General features: G+C 40.7%; 1 protein-coding gene across 3 annotated transcripts in view; it reads right to left on the reverse strand.

Annotated features, from left to right (window-relative positions):
- Window positions 1-10653, reverse strand: part of ZEB1 (zinc finger E-box binding homeobox 1) — a 210208-nt gene extending 199555 nt beyond the window's left edge. The window contains exon 1 of one of the 3 annotated variants that reach the window (XM_005290966.5): window positions 10515-10653. In XM_005290966.5, the coding sequence (XP_005291023.2) occupies window positions 10515-10572 (58 nt within the window). In that variant the 5' untranslated portion in view covers window positions 10573-10653. Of the gene's footprint in view, window positions 1-8562; window positions 8817-9526; window positions 9612-10514 lie in introns of those variants that run through there. The other 2 variants (XM_065586802.1, XM_005290967.5) reach the window with 2 other exon arrangements.
- Window positions 10654-18996: the final 8343 nt, after the last annotated feature.

Genomic DNA, 18996 nt, shown 5'->3' on the forward strand with positions numbered 1-18996 from the left:
TAAGGACAAGGAATTAGAACAGATTCTGTATATGGAAGTTGTTAGTCTTGGTTTGTTTAGTATCATTACCATTACCAACTGAGCAAGTGTAGTTTATCCATGTCATAACACGCAGAGTTTAAGCCAATCTCTTAGATGAAGTAAGAGGTATAGGATGTTAGCAAAAAATATCTGTATAGATTGTATTATAAAGTTTAAATAATTACAAACAACAAATCTACAGATGAAATTCAGAGTATAAACACACACTGGAACCAAAAGTTTGAGCTTCTAATTCACTAATGGTATCTGAATTAGTTGTACTTTCACAAAAGACCTAAGTATAGCTGTGGATGACTCATTGAAGTAAACTGCACAATACAAGAGTTTAACTTTGGCCTGGTCCACACTAACCCCCCACTTCGGACTAAGGTACGCAAATTCAGCTACGTTAATAACGTAGCTGAATTCGAAGTACCTTAGTCTGAACTTACCGCGGGTCCAGACACGGCAGGGAGGCTCTCTCGAGCTGGAGCACCGGCGTCGACAGCGAGCACTTCCGGGATCGATCCCAGAACATCGATTGCCTGCCGCCGGACCCGGAGGTAAGTGTAGACGTACACTTTGTCTTGGGAACTGTGTTTTCTAGTCCCTTTTCACTACTCAAAAGTTCTGACATTCCCCTGCATGACAATCTCATAGAAGATCACACCTCACCTCTGCTATAACCTAGAACACTTCCTCAAAAGCGGAAAGAAATTGATGCTGATCCTATCAGGTTCTCTTCTGATGGGAGAGAAAGTTAATAAGTAGACATTAAGAGAGATTCACTGTATTCTCGTCTCCTATTCACACCCTTTTGCTGCAGGAATCAATTGCATCTGGGGGATTTGCTTTTGCTACTCAACATTTCCTCACAGCAACTGCAGAGTGAACCTAGCAAGAGGGAACATCAGTGCTCCTGGCGCTGCTGCTAGATAGTATCAGGAGCAACAAGGAACAGAAAATTCTGTTTTGGAAGAGCAGAGCAGGAGGCTAGACCAAAGAAAATGTTTGCCAAGCTTTGGATGAAGTCAAATACAGAATTAGTTGACTGGTGGTCACTGTCATCTGTAGCCTTGGAAAATGAACAAACAAAATGATGGTAAAGAAATTTCAGAAGATAGCCCTGAAAGGGTATTGGAGTGGGAGGGTGCTCAGAGACTGAAGTGTGGAGAGAAGCTGTGCACAAACACAAATTATGTATGTATGTATGTATGTATGTATGTATCTGGGAGTAAGGGAAGTAGAATCTCCCACTCCCCCAAACATTTTCAAATGGAGAATCCCACAATGTTGGTGTTAGACAGAATATTTTTTTTGGACCACTAGTCCAGTTTGCCACCTTCAGCTTAGCAAAAATAACTCAACCCCCCCACAAGCAATTTTCTCCTCTTTTCTGGGTCTCTTCTCTAATCCATCCCTTCGGATGGAGTGCGTTTCCCCCTACACATCCCTTTTTTAAGCAACTACCATATTTGTTTGTGGATATTTTGGAATCTTATTTTTCTTACTCCCTCCAAAGTTCCCCTATGTTGGCAACCCTCTGTACAAAATAGGGTGGGCATAGCTGACACCATTGTCCATCTACACTACTCTGTCAGATGCAATTTAGTGAAAGGGAGTTTCCTAGAATGATGGGAAGCATTCACAAACCAGGCCCTGAATGTACTAATTTTGCAGCGCTGGACCAGGCAGAAGAGGTACTGATGTGTTCTTTCACTTGACCATTGGTGAAACTACTATCCAACTCCCTTGTTTGTCAGCAACATCCCCTCAAGCTTTTCTTTTTACCCTTCACCACAACAGCTCCTGTAAATATGTCATCCACCAGAGCAGCAGAGTGATAGATCAGGATTATCAGTTTCACTATACTGCTATTGCCAGCCCACATGTCAAATGTTAGAAGCAGGAGCAGAAACAGAGACATATTAAGAACAGAAAGGCATGCTGGAAAACCCAGGATACTTGAACCAATGTTACAGCACCCCAAAAGAGACACAAGAGGTCAAATAAAACATGACTGGAGAGAAGCATGAAATGTTGGGTTGGGAGATAAGGATGAACTGACCCAGAAGAATGAAGATGGAGACCGGTAAGAAGTTCAAAAATATCACCACCTGCCTCTAATCTAAAAGCCTTTTTCTGACTCCTTTGTATCACCGTCTCCTTTATTCTTGCCCCCACATTTTGAAAAATGTGTGTTGTGGCCAGGTGCTGGGAAGAGTCTTCCCCCATCAAGACAATTAAATTAAACCCTTACTGTCCCATCAGTCTTAAACATAAAAAAAATAAGTTTCACTACTTTTGTTTTCCTTCTTCACCCTCCAGAAGACCCAGGAGAGCAAGTTCTTGTGTAAACAAAAGTCCTTAAGAGAAAATGGATTCAGAGGGTAATAGTGCTGGTAATGAAATATTTAGATAAGGATTCAGGGACACAAACACACAATTACCATAACAGGGGACTCTATAAGCTATCCTTGTTTTTAAAATACTTGGGAGGTGCTAGATACTATGATGGTGGTGGTCCAGGTAAATACCTAGGTTAGTTGTGGGTATGCACGTTAATCTAAGTGCAAGTCAGTAGCTTGCTCACCAAATAAGAAGTTTCATTTTTCTGGGCTATCAAATAGGACTTATTCTAGCCAACACAGCAAAAATTAGAAAGGCCCCAAAAGATCAGTAATCAGTACATACACAGAAGACATTTCCATAAAAGAGGCAATTTTTAAAAGACTAGGGTTATTTAGTTTGAAGTGGAGAGAGAGACTGAGAATACAGAAGTACAACAATATAGAACAATGAGTGGTTTCAACCTAATCATGGACTTTCATTACTCTCGCCTATAATTTAAAAAACAAGGAGACACTTGAAATTAAAAAGCTAAAAAAAACTGATTAAAGACTGATGAGAAACTCCTGTGCATCTTATAATTAACCTATGGGATTGACTAAATCAGGATATTGGAGGCAACAGCCAAGTGAGATTTAAAAAAAAAAAATATTGCTCATTTACATGAAGAACATGTAAGGAGAAAAGTTAAGGGTTAGCAATCCTAGTGTTTCAAAGCATACGCTGATCAACTGATGTCAAAAATATATATATATTTTATACTATGGTCTCTATTGCACAACCAGCCAACGGCACTACATTGTAAGAGATGGGTGTACACTTTCCACTGAAAGATCACCAGAATAGTTCACCATAGAACAAGGTACCAGACTTCAGTGACAGTTGGAATGCTCCCACTTTCCCACCCCCTACAAAAGAGTAAAGAATCGTTTTTTTCCTTAACACCTCCCAATGTTTTCCTACAACCAGTTATCCCCCTCCTCCAATCAACCTACACTGTTTTTCAGTAAATGAAAGCAAAGACATTCCCCGTCACCAGAAATTAGTTTATGATGCCCTTGACTCCACCCACAAGTCTACAGATTCCTCAGTTAGGATGCCAGCCCTCCACCCAAACACATGATCCAGGGTTGGTGGTGGTGGCTGCTGCTACAGTCACCTCACCAGGCCATCCTACCCCCGAGAGAGGCCTTCTCGGTCTCAAAAGCAGTAATTCCCTCTCTTCCCTCCCCACCAAGCAGTGATGATACTAGAGATTTCCAGGCAGTTTAGGAAGACATCACTTCATAGATTTATGCTGTCCCTGTTCACACTTGGATGGCTATGCATGCAGCCATGAGGGCTAGAGATTTTAAAAATAAACATAATTCAGCAGATGTTTATTATGCCTACCTTGAACAGGTGGATTTTCCAACCCTATTCATATCTAAAAATGAAAAAAATCCACCATGCTGCTATTTTTTTCTGGCAAATGCTTTCTGAAGCTAGCAATCCCAGCCAACCAGTAGTGCTCTCTCTCAGCCACAGTCCTATCCTGACCAAGGGCAGGTCAAGCAGTCTCCTCCCCTGATGGAACATGTAAATTAACCGCCTAAGTAAAGACTTACGCTAGCTACTCGAACACCTGAGAAGATTTAGACAGTTAACGCTAGTTAGCATTCTTTACAGTTCAATTCCCTCGTTCATTTTATTTGATTGGCGTCCCTGCCTACACGCTGTTTCGCAATAGATTTATTGCTTGTTATGCTGTGCAAAATTAAGGTACAGAACTTTTGCTCCTCGTTCCTTCCACATCGACTTTAAATGTAAGAAGAGTCATTCATGAAGAAACTGTCCTAATTTTTTCTTTAATCATTTTTAGTTGGCTTTGGTTAAGTACCACCACTTGACATGTATAATACCTGCACCTTGATATGTGTGAATGGTACTTAAAGTCAATATATACAAATAATAAGTCAGTCAAAGATGCTTCCTAAGCATTTAATAGGCATTTGCCAATTTTTTATTCCAGATCCATCCCTTTTCTTTAATGTTGTCTCTTCACCAGAGAGGAAGCATGCTCTTGATGGCAAAACATGGACTGGGATTCAAGTTATCTGTGTTCAATTCCCATCACATTTCTACATGTGTGACCTTGGGCAAATCCCTTAGGGCCATATTTTTTCTAGAAAGTTCACTGCCCATTTAGGTACCAATATGAAGTGGCTAAATTTTCAAGACAGGTCAGCACAATAGGTGCAGAGTTCTTAAAGTCTAGTTATATGTGGCAAAATAGCAACTGCTGGGTGCAGAGCACCTTTACAAATCTCTTCCTTATTTACGTGCCTACAAAGGAACTTTTAAAAATTTGATCCGATTTGTGAGTACTGAACACCTGAAAATGTAGCTTTAGGTACTTTGTTCAAGATCACAAAGGAATCTGTAGCAAAGCCAGGAATTGAAACCAATTCTCCAGAGTCACATCTTTGGGGGCAGGCACTGTGTCTTTTGTGTTTGTGTAGAGCCTACCAAAACCAGGACCTCTAGGCACTACAAAGATAAAAATTGTTAACGTTAATAGCACTTATTGCACTTCTATGGTCACAGGAAGGCGTGCCTCATACTAAGTGATATGCATAATCAGCTCTCATTTGTCCTCCATCTTTGCAAAAAAAATACAGCAACCAAGTAAAAGCAACTAATTTTTATTAACATAGTGGTTGTGGTTAAAAGTTTGAGCATCTGAGTGTTTGCTTTTTTAAACCAGCAGGTTGGGTAGTCTCAGTCTTAACAGTGTTTCCTCTTGTAAGTATTGTGAATAGTTGCTCAAGCAGATATTGTGCTCAGGGATTTAAAAAAAAAAAAAAAGTCAAACTGCAGTCACTGTAATGCTAGTCACATGCATGTAAGTGAATTAAAAAAGAGACAATGAAAGAGTACAACATCCCTAGGAATAAAAAAGTGTAAATAATGGTTTTATCATCATCACTATCCCTGGCTGGGAATATCTCATGTTTCTATAGTTATGTCCACATGTGCAATATGTAAATTGATGAGAAAAAATAATATGAAGTTTATGAATCTTAACAGAGGATAATTTTAAGAATAGATGAACCAACACTTTGCCACCTCCCTCAGGAAGAGCTCTGTGTAGCTTGAAACTTTGTCTCTCTCACCAACAGAAATCGGTCCAATAAAAGATATTACCTCACCTGCCTTGTCTCTCTAGCCTCCCTCCTAAAACAGAATATAAATTATATCAATAGCCTGAACTTTATTAAGTTATCTTCTTTTGTACATACAATTATTAAGGAGACAGGCACATCTAGATACCAGGCTGATAACCACTGAAGACATAAAACCCAAGTTCAGGAGTCAACAGAAGCTGGGACACTCATACAGAGCCTGATGCAGAGCCCAGTGAGATCTATGGAAAGATTCCCATCACGCTCTCAATGGGGAGGAATATTTAATATGATAAAAGGTAACTCAAAACAAAAGATTTACATTCAATTAATTGAACACCCACCTCTCCCAAAACATCTAAACTCCTGATATAAGAAAGCTGATGCCAGGCTGAGGAAGTTAATTTAAGCTTCTGTAATTTAGAGTCAGATTTAACTTCTATTCCTCTATATAGAAGTTCTGTCTGCTTGCAGTTTTTTCATTGATTATATCACTAATGCACTTACAGAAGCTCTGTAAAAATTGAAGTGAAAATATTTCTACTATTAGTAGTAAATAAGCTGATTAACTTCAAATAACAGGCTTCATGGCCATTTTTATACTAGACACAAACAACCCAGAAGAAAGTTAAAAAGGAGAAAACTGGATTAGATTTTAAAATGCAGTATTTATCTCCTTAATGTCAAAAACTGCATTTAGTTGACATGAGATATAGGATTTCTTTGGATTCAAACAGTTAACTCAGCTGGCTGAGCAGACCTGTTCACTGTGCCTAGAATTTTAACTTGGGCTACATTCCTCAATTCCCAAATTGCAAGTTTAAATTAATGCTGGAGTGAAAACATGATACCTTGGGGGGGCGGGGGGGGGGGGGAGAGAAGAGAAAGGCCTGAAAAAGAATGTAGTATCCAAAGTATCACTAACACCTGACATCCTGCCAGTTGTTAACACCTTGAAGGTAACAGACATGTCATACTTTTGGCTTATTTGGAAGCAGTGTTATTTTTAAAATCTATATTTTAACATACGGAAGATATATAAATATCATAAAATGGTAAATGAAGAAAAAACAATTGTAAAATAGTTAGAGAGTCACTAATAAAAAAAGCTTTCCTGAAAATGTTTGTCTATTCTTGTTAGAAGTAATATTATGTATTACTATAAGTGAAAGGTTAAAGAAAAATCCACCTTATTTTCAATTTTGTAAACATGACCACACTGTATGGCTAGCAAGTTTCACATATTCCTCTGCATGGAGCAAGACTTATTTTTTTTAAAAGGGAGAAATATTTTACCACCACAAAAAGCTGGTAGAGGTTGTCAGTGTAAGATGTAGTGCTCACAAGGTGTCTGTAGTTATGTCTAAACTCATTTTTTGAAATTTATTATTTTGAGTTACTGTCCATTTAGCTTTCCTGCTTGAGAAGTTTATTTAAACACTTTGATAGAAATAAGTAAGTAATAGTTGTTGCTTTCTGACTTTTAAATTAAAAAGATATTCACCATCAACCATTATTAATCATTACCATAAACCATATCTGAACTGTCTTTAAATAAGAATTAAGCAACATGCATGCTAAATATGCTAATAAAGTCTTTAATTGAAGGTGTATGACCTAAAGCCACAGGGACAAAACAATATCCTTAGGCCCTGAGCCTGCACACTGAACCACACTGTTGGACCCCTGTGCCTACACAGGACCCACTGACTTTTCAGGTGCTCTCTACACAGCTGTAAGGGTAATTTCCATGAAGATCAGACTGAAGAATCACAGCCTTCTTCCTGCCCCCACCCCCTCCCCCAGCACAAATATGCTAAACAAAAAATATACAATCAATCACTTTGTGTTGATACTGTATATAGTCTGGTAATTTAATTCTAATACAGAAACACTATACAGACATTTATTCTTTGGATCTTTTCATATGTGTTATGCTGCTCTTTAATCAATGGTTTATTGAGGAATGAACTGAAAGTGCCAGATACTGGTTCTACTAGAAAGCTTTCACCGGCAACATTCAGATCTTTTGCTAGCATCCACTATTGGCTGATTCAAAAGGCAGCAAAGGAACTATCTCTGGAGACAGAAAGGTGTGCAGCTGTCTTTCCATCCAGAGTTAATGTATCAGAATGGCAGCCATAAGTTTGGACTCCCAACAGGGGAAGAAAGGAGAAAAGCATAGGTGTTAAAAAAAATAATAATAAAATAATAATAATAATAATAGACAGCATCAAAAAAGTCACACTAAATCAATTAGAGCTTGTATCTGGCTCCATTACATGAGCAACAGCGTTAAAGTTTAGAGTACTGTACACAGTTTGGTGTTCTAGCCATACACTGTTGACATCCAGTAAAATGTCCTGCAGGGGGAAGAGACGTAGAGGGAGAAAGGAACAGAGTAAAAATTAATTTACTGCATATGCCTAGTAACACAGTGGCTAGAGGATCTACTGTTCCTTAATCTTAGATTAACAAAAAGATCTCTATCTATAGTACATTTAGAAGCTTGCCACAGAAATAATTTCAAATTACTTATTTGTGCTAAAGGTTTAACATTTTTTCTATCAATTTTCTTCATAAACATTTGCAAGTCAGACACAAGCCCACTGCCGAGAAATCTCTATTATCCAGCATTATCTAACCTAGCCTCATGCTTAAATACACAATAGCTTAAGAAGTTATATTTAATTTGTAAAATAAAAAAATTAAATTCTATACAACAAATTAGTTAAAGAATCAAAGGCCTCTGATAACAAAAAAGGTGCAATGATGAGGACCAAAAGTGACGAAGATGAAAGACACCTGAATGGCCTTATACACCTTTTGTTTTCTGCAAGCGATCCACGCTGCAGACAAAACGTTTTGTGCTAAACAGCCTCAAATCTGTTTTTCTAATATTAAGCACAAAGGAAAAAACACTGACAGCAAGCGTGGTAAATAAATCCCTCCCTGGAGAATGAAAGCAGCAGACAGGAGGGGGCTGACATGCATGCAGGAGAAAACTAAACACCATCTTTTTTTCTACCTGCACAAGTTGCCATTTGCTGCAGCGATCGAGAACCTCTTTTCCCCGTTGATTCAAAAAGCTAGGTTTTCGGGAAAACAAAACCTCTCTCTCTCGCAAGTCATCTGTTGATATGCTTTAAGAGGATGATATTCATATCACGGGATCTTTAAGATAAAATCCATTTTCTTTCCTGCTCAGGTAAACATGTTTACTGCTCCTGCACAGACACTGGGTGGTTCAGACTCACATGTCACACACATGTCGTCAGCAACAAGAAAAGCCCCTTTCTCTGATCATCAACATTTTAAATAAGGTGGAAGAGAAAAGCACTTTCTAAACTTACCTTTAATAAAGCCACATCAACTAAATATAAGTACTGACGTGAAACAGGAAATTAAAAACTGCAATTTTAAATACACCGATACTTGCTATAATAATATCTCGATACGGTAAAAATAAGAGCCACGAGTTCAGAACAATCAGATCAACTTGTTAGTCCCTTAAAAGGCCAATGTTTACATACGCATTTATACACCTAAACAATTCGAAGCGGTGATCAGAAACATCAATCCCGACTCAAATATATTTAAAAGGGGGAGGAAAAAAAAACTGTTCACACGGTAAGAATCACAGCTGAAAGCCTTCCTATCCGTGACCCTACACAGGAAATGCCACATAAAACCTAAAATTGCCAAGGACGGTTACAAACCCCCCCCGTTTAACATCCTATTAAAAAGAGTTACTAAGCTAACAGAGCTGTTTCCTTATTTTCTGAAGATAAACACGGAGTAGGAGTTATGAGCGTTTATTCCCCTTTCTATTTATCCTCAAAATGCGTTTTGAAGTAACACACGTACCAAAAAAACAGCCCCTTAAGTCTGAAATGTAAATGTAATTCCTTATATAGACTGCAGCAGTTCAGACACACAGCAGAGGGGCCCCTGGCCAAACCGTTACCACCCATTATTATACAAACAGGTACCTCCAAAGCCAAAGGAAGGGAAGAAACTTCACCGAATCGCATTCCCTCCCCCGCCACACAGACAGAAACCCTCCCTTCTCCGCCACTCCTATGAAACCTAATTGTCCCGACAATCCTGCAGAGATCGGGACTTTTTTAGGGAGGAGAAACAGCCCAGTCAACGGCCACACACAGAAATAAACTTGCGCTGCACTAAAGGCGGCTCCGAAAGTAACAAACGGGCTATTTTGGGGGGTGGGGGAGGCTCCCCTTCCACTGCGGCCCCCATGGCGTGGGGGGAGTGTTTTCCCCGCAAATCAGCACAAATCGATACACACTGCAGCAAGCAACAGTGCAGCCCCGCCGCCCCCGAGCGCCAGCAGCCCCTTCCGTCACCCCGCTACACTCCGCGGGTGGGTCCCAGTCGCCCCAGGTAACGCCTCACACCAGCCCCCCCACCCCGGGGAGCGAGCGGGGAAAGTACCGCGGGGGAGAGAGACAGCCGCCCCGGCGGCAGCGAGGGGGGCGCCCCGCTCCGGCCCGGGGCGCGCACGCTGCCAGCCCGGGGCGGAGGCGCCTGCCCCCGCTCTCTCTCGCACCCAGGTAACAAGTTTGGGAGTTGGGCTGCCAGGGCCGGCCGAGCCTCCCCGCGGTCCCCCGAGGGGCTCGGAGCCCCGCGAGGGGGGACCCGCAGCCCCGGGGACCCGCAGGAGAAGGTGCTGCCGCTGCCGGGCGTGTGGGGGAGGCAGCGTGTAACGGTCCCGGACAGGCGGCTGAGCGAGGAGGCACCACTAGGCGGAGGAGGGAGGCAGGGAGCGAGCGCGGAGGGAGGGAGCGAGGGAGGCACCAGGTAGCGGATATAACGGTGCAGAGGGAGCCGGGCACCCAGCGAGGAGCAGCAGGGAAATTACTTTCTACTTCTCCCGTCCCCCCTGCACTCCAGGCGGCCCGGCCCGGCCCCGGAGCCGGCCTGGCGCGGAGCGGGCCGCTGCCCTGCGGGCTGACTGACCGTTATTGCGCCTCGGGTTCGCCTGCTTCCTGCGCTTACACCTGGGGCCATCCGCCATGATCCTCTCGCTTGTGTCTAAATGCTCCAGTCACCTCCTCCCCCTCCCTCCCCTCCCACCCCTCCCCCCCGGACCTGGTTTACGACACTGGGTGGTTTTACTTTTACATCACCTTCCTACACCTAGTTCTCGGCCGGAACCTTGTTGCCAGGGGAGACGGGTGCTTTACGGCAGCACGTTTGAACGGGGAAGAGGGAAAAGTGCCTCAGGTGCCGGGGTAGGGGAGAGCGCAGTGCGGGCTGCGGAGCCGGGGATTGGGAGCGAAAGAGGAACGCGGGGTCCCCCTGAGTAAGGGGTGTGTGGGAAGAGGATCCCCACCAGGGGCGGGGCATCCGCGTCGGTACGGGGTGTGTGGGAGGGGGATCCCCGTGGGTAAGGGGTGTGTGGGAGGGGGATCCCTACCGGGGGCGGGGCATCCGCGTGGGTAAGGAGTGTGTGGGAGGGGGATCCCTACCGGGGGCGGGGCATCCGCGTGGGTAAGGGGTGTGTGGGAGGGGGATCCCCGTGGGTAAGGGGTGTGTGGGAGGGGGATCCCTACCGGGGTCAGGGTGGGGCATCCGCGTGGGTAAGGGGTGTGTGGGAGGGGGATCCCCGTGGGTAAGGGGTGTGTGGGAGGGGGATCCCTACCGGGGTCAGGGCGGGGCATCCGCGTGGGTAAGGGGTGTGGGGGAGGGGGATCCCTACCGGGGGCGGGGGATCCCCGTGGGCATGCGGCGTGCGGGAGGGGGATCCCCCTAGGTACGGTGTGTGTGTGAGAGAGAGGGATTTCTGTGGGTACGGGGTATGCGGGAGGGGGATCCCTACCGGGGGCGGGGCGGGGGATCCCATGGGCGGGATGCGAGAGGGATGCCCTTGGACCTGGGATGTGCAGGAGCGGGATCCCCACCGAGGAAGGTGGGGATTCCTGTGAGCATGGGTGTGTGGGAGGGGGATCTCCCCCGGGGCCCCGTGCGGAGCGGGGTCGGGGGATTTTCCGTGTGTGATGGGTATGCTCGTGGGCAGGGATACTAACGTATATAGCAAAATTCTCGAATCAAAATCCCCTTTCAGTCATCTCCGGAACAGAGATACTTGCTTTAAAAGTTATGTTCAGTGAAGGAGTCTTTGCTTCCCCCCACCCACCAAAATGGGCCTGTCTCCTTCGCCAAAGACACTAGGGGCAGGTCTTGCCTCCTGTCTTCCACATGAGTCTCTCTCACCATCACCCTCAAAATAGCTGGAGAGATTTAGCATGTCTGGCTTTGTTTGGTGTACAAGCCTATAGGGAAGATCTGATTTACTAAAATAAAGCACTTGGTGTTAGGAAATAAAAGGTTAACTGAGGCCAAGAAGAGAGTTAAGTTTGATTTCCCAAGTGCAAAATGGCAGAGAAGCTCCACTTGTAGCCATAACAGCTTCAAAACATAATGTATGTTATATATTTGTCATTTCTTCTTCCACTTGTATAGCATGACCTCACTTACCTCTTACCATCATCTCCTTCACCAGATATGAAGTAACTGACTAATTTGTCATGTACTTCAAAGTGTAGGTGTTACTATGGGATGATTTACGTAAATTATGTTGATATTGCATTTCAGGGCTCTAATCAAGAAAGAAAAAACAGGAAGAAAAGAGAGCTGTCTCCACAATGTAAAGAAATAGTCAAATATCTTTTTAACAAACCATATTTTCTACTTTACTAGGGGAGGGGTAGGGGTGGAGAGGTTATACACACCAAAAAGATGCTGTTATTTTTAAAATTAAAAACCTACATATTTCTTTATTTAATAAATACCTCATGTTATTAAAAAACTGAAAATGTTAGACATTTGATTGATCTTTTACCATTTATGCTATTTGTTTACTTTTTACATTTCACTCAGTTTAGATAACAAAAATAAGTTAGTCAGTTTCCCTCTTATTTCTAGTTATTCTCACTTCCTGGTTCTCATGCACTCGAAGAATTCTATGATGTTTAGGTTGCCAACACTTCTGTGAATAGTTAAATCTGAACAGAACACAGTAAATTTCAGGGAAAACATTTCTACTTGTATTAGATTTTTAAAAATAATTTAAAAACTACTAAATCTGGGGCCTAAATTACCTTATCACATCCCTTTAGGTAGTCTGTGTATTCATGTACATCATATATGACCTCATTTTATAGAAACAATGGGTTTTTTAAACTGAAGTGACTTTTTCTTAATTGAAAAGTGACAGAGAAAGCTGAAACATGAGGTTTACACAGATTTTTCAAATATTTTCTCATAACTCTGATCTATGTAAGCTAATTTTTATAGCTGTGTATTTGTTCTATACATTGTGTTAAAGGGACAGGGTAGTCCACAGTCTCAAAAGTGTATGCAAGTCATGGATTTATGTGTTCACATGCCCAAGTATCTCACAGCCCTCATTTACAGGCACATGTCAACATTGTTTGTGCATACTTCTGAAAATTTGGGTAAATTTAGGCTCAGCATTTAAGGGCAGATCTTTAGCTGGTGTAAATTACCAGAGCTCCATTGAGTTCAGTGGAACTATGACAGTTTATGCCTGCTGAGGATATGCCCATTAGCCCTTTTTTTTTTAAAGATTTACAATCCATAATAGAAATCTTTTTATGAATTAAAAGTTTCTGAAGCCCAAGTACAAGGGTACCTTAGAATCACAAAGTGAAATGGACTATGAAATACAAGTGAAACCCTCAGTAAAATATTATTGTTAAAAGTGAGTAAATTACAAAGAGTAAAAAAAATATAAATGGTGAAAAGTAAGGCAGGGTTTTAATCTTGTCTAGGGCCCAGTCCTGCAAGCTGCTCTGCATACAAGCAGACATCCAGTCGTATGGAGCACCTTTCAGGTGGGCCTAAGGCAGTGGTTCTCAACCCATGGGCCACATGCAGCCCAATCAGCACACGGTTGTGGCCCACATGACATCCTCAGAGCCATACAGGTAGTATATATATAGTGTGTGGATAACATAACACATAGAGAGCTTCATATGCAGCCCACACTGGTAAATAGGTTGAGAACCACTGCCCTAAGGTATTAGTAACACAGGTAATACATTTAAATGCTTGTAATTCTACAGATGATGTTTGTCCTGAGTTGCTTGTGGAGTACTGTGCTAGGATTTCAGTCTCTTTAAACTTGTGATGTTTTAGAAGGCAATTGAAGAAGATGGGGAAAAAAATCTCATTAGTTTAATTCACCATTCATATTCTCTTTATTCAAAAGGTTTATAATAGTTGTCTCTTGCACACATGGTACCAAAATCCAAACTTCTCCTTTGTATGTGTCCTTCAATTAGCTTGTTTTGATTCTGTTTTGTAACTTTTCACCTTTGGGGGTGGGGGGAAATCACGTTGGCTCTTAGTTTTAAAGAAGCTGCGATTTCTATCAAGGTGATGTCCTCTGGCTGCTGAGAGGGAGAACGGGAAGATTATTTCCTTCCCTAGAGCCTCTTGACTGTTGTAGGAAGGTATCGTTTCTCTGCTTCTTTACTTTTCCTTCAGCCTACTGGCTGCTCTGCATGATGGGGTATATCTCTTGCTATTCTTCACTTTGCTCAGCCTCACCTCTGAGGTTTTGTTCAGTTTTGTCTGATACTCCTTGTGAATAGTTGCTGTTCACACACTTGTCTCTTTGAAATTTGTAAGCAACAGCAGCAAGAAAACAGATGACAATTGTTGTCATTTTCTTTGCTGACCACCAGTTTGTGAAGAGCAGAAGTGAAAGTGACAGGAGGGTTGTTAATTTCATACTGCTGCTGCTTAGAAATAATACTAGGGTCACTGGAGTGATCTGTTTATAGTCACATGAAGACAGCACTGAATTAGTTTACATTTGGAAAGTTAACTTTGCAACCAAAAGGACTAGCAACTAAAAAAAGAGAAGCTAGATTTTGCATAAATTGATGAATTAGCCCACAACCACCACTCACCATTGAAAGCCTCCCAGTTACCATTAACAAGTAGATGAGTGGATTTTTTGAACTTTGCTATATTTAATCACCAAGCAACTGCAGATCTCTCAGCCTCTCATGAAGAATTCCATATGCTCACTATACTGTTTTTAAAAGTTTGTCACAATAAAATGTAGCCATCGTCAAATATGATGTTTTGGCCTAATGAATCTCTTCTGATTCCTCATACAGGCCAATCAGTTAAATGTTATTACTGCATTTATAAGATGCTTATCACTGTAGTATCTAGGCACATCTTACAAGGTTTAAATTGTGTCAGTTTATATTGTAAATGAGAATTAAGAAACATGAAACACCTTATTGTTCCCATCTTTTAATCTGATTTTTCATCTAGGAACCTAGGAATTAATAGTTTAATTATTTGTAAAGGTCTGGGCAAAGAGATGGTATCTTGTGGCTCTTTCTAAATATAGCTTGGTTTGTAAGCATATTTCTTTATAGAAAGAATTCCAGATATGTGGCCAGTTACCAAAAATGCCCAATCTTCAGCTCCATATGAATATTATACAAATTTAGTTCCAGTTAAATATGAATCTAATTTGTGCAATATGAACATAATGTGCTTGAAACTTTTAGGATTGAAAGTCTTTGGTTGGGAGGGGATGCAAATTGTGTTAAGAAAAAAATTACAGTCACATTAGTGCAAGTGCATTGTAAACCATGTACAATGGGAATATTTTGTGCTCATGGTTACCATACAGATTTTTTTCATTTATTAATATAAGTACTTATTGTATTGTATAGTTTAGGATCTTTTCTTTATACAATTCAACAACAACAAAAATTTAAAGATATTGGTTTTTATCTACTTTTATCCTCAAACTTTTTTCCTCCATTTGAGAACTTTACCATGAAATTCTCTCTGTGTTTGAGCCCTGTTGCTGAAATTAATTGTGGTCCAATTATCATCCTTACCAACCTGAAAAAAATACCACGTGCAATTTATATAAAAATAATTACATAATTCTACAAATCTCTCTAGTAAGTGAGAAGAGACTTCTTAGAAAGTCTTAAGCATAGTGAAAACTAAGGTTAAGTGCCATTTACTTGTGTATATTACATCTACCATGGGCTGGTCAGACTTGTGTATTTTTCTTCTGAAATTTTCTTTGTAAACATATGAAGAATCATACATATCCAAACTACTTCTCTACCATTTTGTTTGTCTTGTGTACTTTTCACTCCCTTCCATTCCCAATGCTGTCACAGATGGGTCTACTGTTAGAATGCAATTAACCTATGATGATGCTCTATGCCAATTTTGTGATTTATGTACTACTTCATTGTATAAATTTAATGAATAGGACAAACAGTGTCTAATTCTCCACTCTTACATCAATTTTACTCTGGGGATCCATGCCCTAGTTTGTAGCATGTATGGACCAGCCATGTGGATTTGTTTACAAACACCCTCCATAAAAAACTGCTGTTTAGGAAAAGGAGGACTGTAATCTAGGAAGTTCTACCACCATTCCAAATACATTCTACTACTTTCTTCTTTTTCTTTTAGCAATGTGGCTCATTAATTCTGGGCTCATGTATTTGATTATGAGTAGCTCTTTCTTACAATATCCTGGAGCTTCTACTTTGATAGTCACTAATCTATAGCCTGTGATTTACAGTAGCAAAGTAATATACCAAAAATATAATTATTTTCAGCTTTAAGTCACCATGTCTGAACTTGTGGCTGCTCAGATTACAATTAGAGGGCAAATAGGTTAACCAGTTTTATGAGCAGCACATTTTTCATTTATTCTTTGTCTATGTTTATGATGACTTGCATAAGTGTCCTTTCCAGCATATTATTTAATTATACACTAATGTGTTACGAATATTTTTCCATATGGTTCATATTTGTTTCCTCCTGTAACTTGCGTTCTGTTTCTGATTTAGCTCTATTACCCACCCTTTTCCTTGCTGTTTCAAAATATTGTGCTGTTGCTTGTTTGGCTCTCATTTGGAGTTATTCTGTTTGTTGTGATATCCGTACAGCTGTCTCACTCAGATCTTTAGATGCAAACTTACAACCTTTTCTTGATTATTTCACTGCACAGATTTTTTTTTTTTAATTTTTGAAACATTTTCGTGCTAGATGTCATTCATTTTCTTTTATTGCAAAGTGCTTAATATATTTGCAAAATTTGTAGATTTGGAGTTTGTAGCGTGTCTTCTGAATAAACAGTATTAGCATAAAAAGAACCAGAAAAGGAATATAACTGCCACAATAAATAAATAAAAGTCTGAATTGTTTGGCTTTGGTTGTTTTTATAAAAATCACAACAAATAATTATTATTTAAAAAAAAGACTAAGAATAGTATAATGGTTATGAGCTAAATTTATGAGACATGTGATGAAACATTAAGGTATTAAACATAGTGGGCCTGATTCTCAGTTCTTTAATGGAGCTTTAGCCTCCCACTGGCAGTGCCAAGATATCTTAGGATGGGTGTAAATGAATGATGTAAAGGAGCCCTAGCCTACCTGAAAAGCAGGCTCTATGGTCAGTTCTCTGGTGTGACTATTTGACACCTCCCCAGCAGTATACTCTGGCTATGAAATTGGCTTGGTGGACCAGGGAGAATCACCTCAGTGCAAGGTGATTCTCTGCTGTAGAGCTGTGCACCTCATACATACCCTGCTACTGACATAGAAGGGAAAAGGGTCATGACTGTCCTGCATCACACCAAGCAACTGAATTTTTTATCTTTTTCAGCCTGACAGGCCCTCGGGCTGTTCTAACATAGTATAGGGGGACCAGTTCTGCAGGGAGCTGCAGAATCAGGAGAGTGTAAAAGTGAGCTTAAAGCCTCTGTGCAGATCAGCTTCCCTACAGGGTGGATATCTGTGCACTTGAGTCTAAACTCAGAGTTAGTTAACACTTACACATGCTAGTTGGGATACTCAACAAATTGTTGGTCCAGGACAACATACTCAGCCCTTGGCTAAATCACAAATATTTGTGTCCTTGAACAAACGTGGAGTGCCCACACGACCATGTAAGAAAGTTGTTAGCTAACTTGAAATAATTTAAGTAGAGTTAAAAATTTTAGCAGAGACAAACCAGCTGTGGGTGAAAGATAATCTAGGGGCCAAATTTGCTAGTGTTTACTAAGAAGGCAAAACTACTGAAGTTTATAAGAGCTGTGCCTGAATAAGGACTGAATGAGACTTCAGAACTTGGTCCCTAGATGATAAAAATCAAAGTAATCAGGAGTGCTAAAATGAAGAGTTGGTTAACTGGATCATATTTATTCCTGTTTGCAATATAAATTAAGTTTGTAACCAGTTATTGACATAGCTGGCTCCCTGGATGTCATGGCTAATGCACTATTTAATAATGATAGTAACTAATTGTGCCACCCTTGCAATCAGACCAAAGTGGCGCATGGTTGTTTTCTTCTAACCAGGTTGTAAAACTTATTTGGCTGTGTTTGTGGGACTGTCTTAACCTTGCCTGTGTAACCTAATTAACTGGTTGTTCCTGCTTCTAGCTTTGTGTGGTAAAACATTCCTTAGTGCATCGCTTGATGTATGTTATTCTTTGTGTGTGTCTTCTGGGCATTATGCCTTACTGAGGCAGTATCCTCTCCAGATTCTCCCAGAATGCACTTATATACCCATAGTTAGGCAACAAAGTATGCGCGACATACGTTATTGTGTTGTGGGGGGGAAATTGCTATGTGGACACAATCAAACTGTTTGTGTTGTAACCAGGTCAAATGATTACAAAAATATGGTGTGTTTAGCATAGACAGGGCCTAATTCTGCCAAATCAGGTTACTCAAAGAACTGTGCTTCATTCTTACAAGTAAACCTGTTTACATTTTCGCTTGTCTGCAGATATTAGAATAGCTTGAAGAATGGGGCAGAAGGAATTGAGTTAATTATTATTAACAACAATACTGAAGGCTTGTCCTTTAAACAGTGAAGGGAATAAAATTAAACTGTATGGCTTCCACCCCTTTCCCTTCCTGTGGAGATGGTTTAAACTGATCCCTTTTCATTCAAGAATATGAATTTAGACCCTACCTTAAATATGAGTTAGGCATAGGATTAATTTGCAGCATAAAAAAAAAGATGTTGAAGCACACTGCATATACAATAGCAGTCTTGACCATGAATCCAAAACTACCATACTTAGTTGTGTTGTTAATCTTAGACTACTTTATCTATAGCTAATGAATATTTCACTATGACCAACCTGCTCTTATGCAGTATATTTTTGACATCTATATCTATTCCAACATGATCCATTGCTTTAAAAATATTCAGCCTGAAAGGACTGAAGAAATGTTAGGGTTTGCAACTACAGTTAATACCTACTATAAAACTTACTTGCAACATCTATTTTTCGGATCTTATATAAGGGCATTTTAACTACATTGTGATGTGTCCCAGTCTGAACATTCTCTTGGGTAATCAATATAATAATAAGGAAAAAATGCAGTTTACCGCA

This window comes from Chrysemys picta, chromosome 2, assembly GCF_011386835.1.
Source record: "Chrysemys picta bellii isolate R12L10 chromosome 2, ASM1138683v2, whole genome shotgun sequence".
Classification (NCBI taxonomy): Eukaryota; Metazoa; Chordata; order Testudines; family Emydidae; genus Chrysemys; species Chrysemys picta.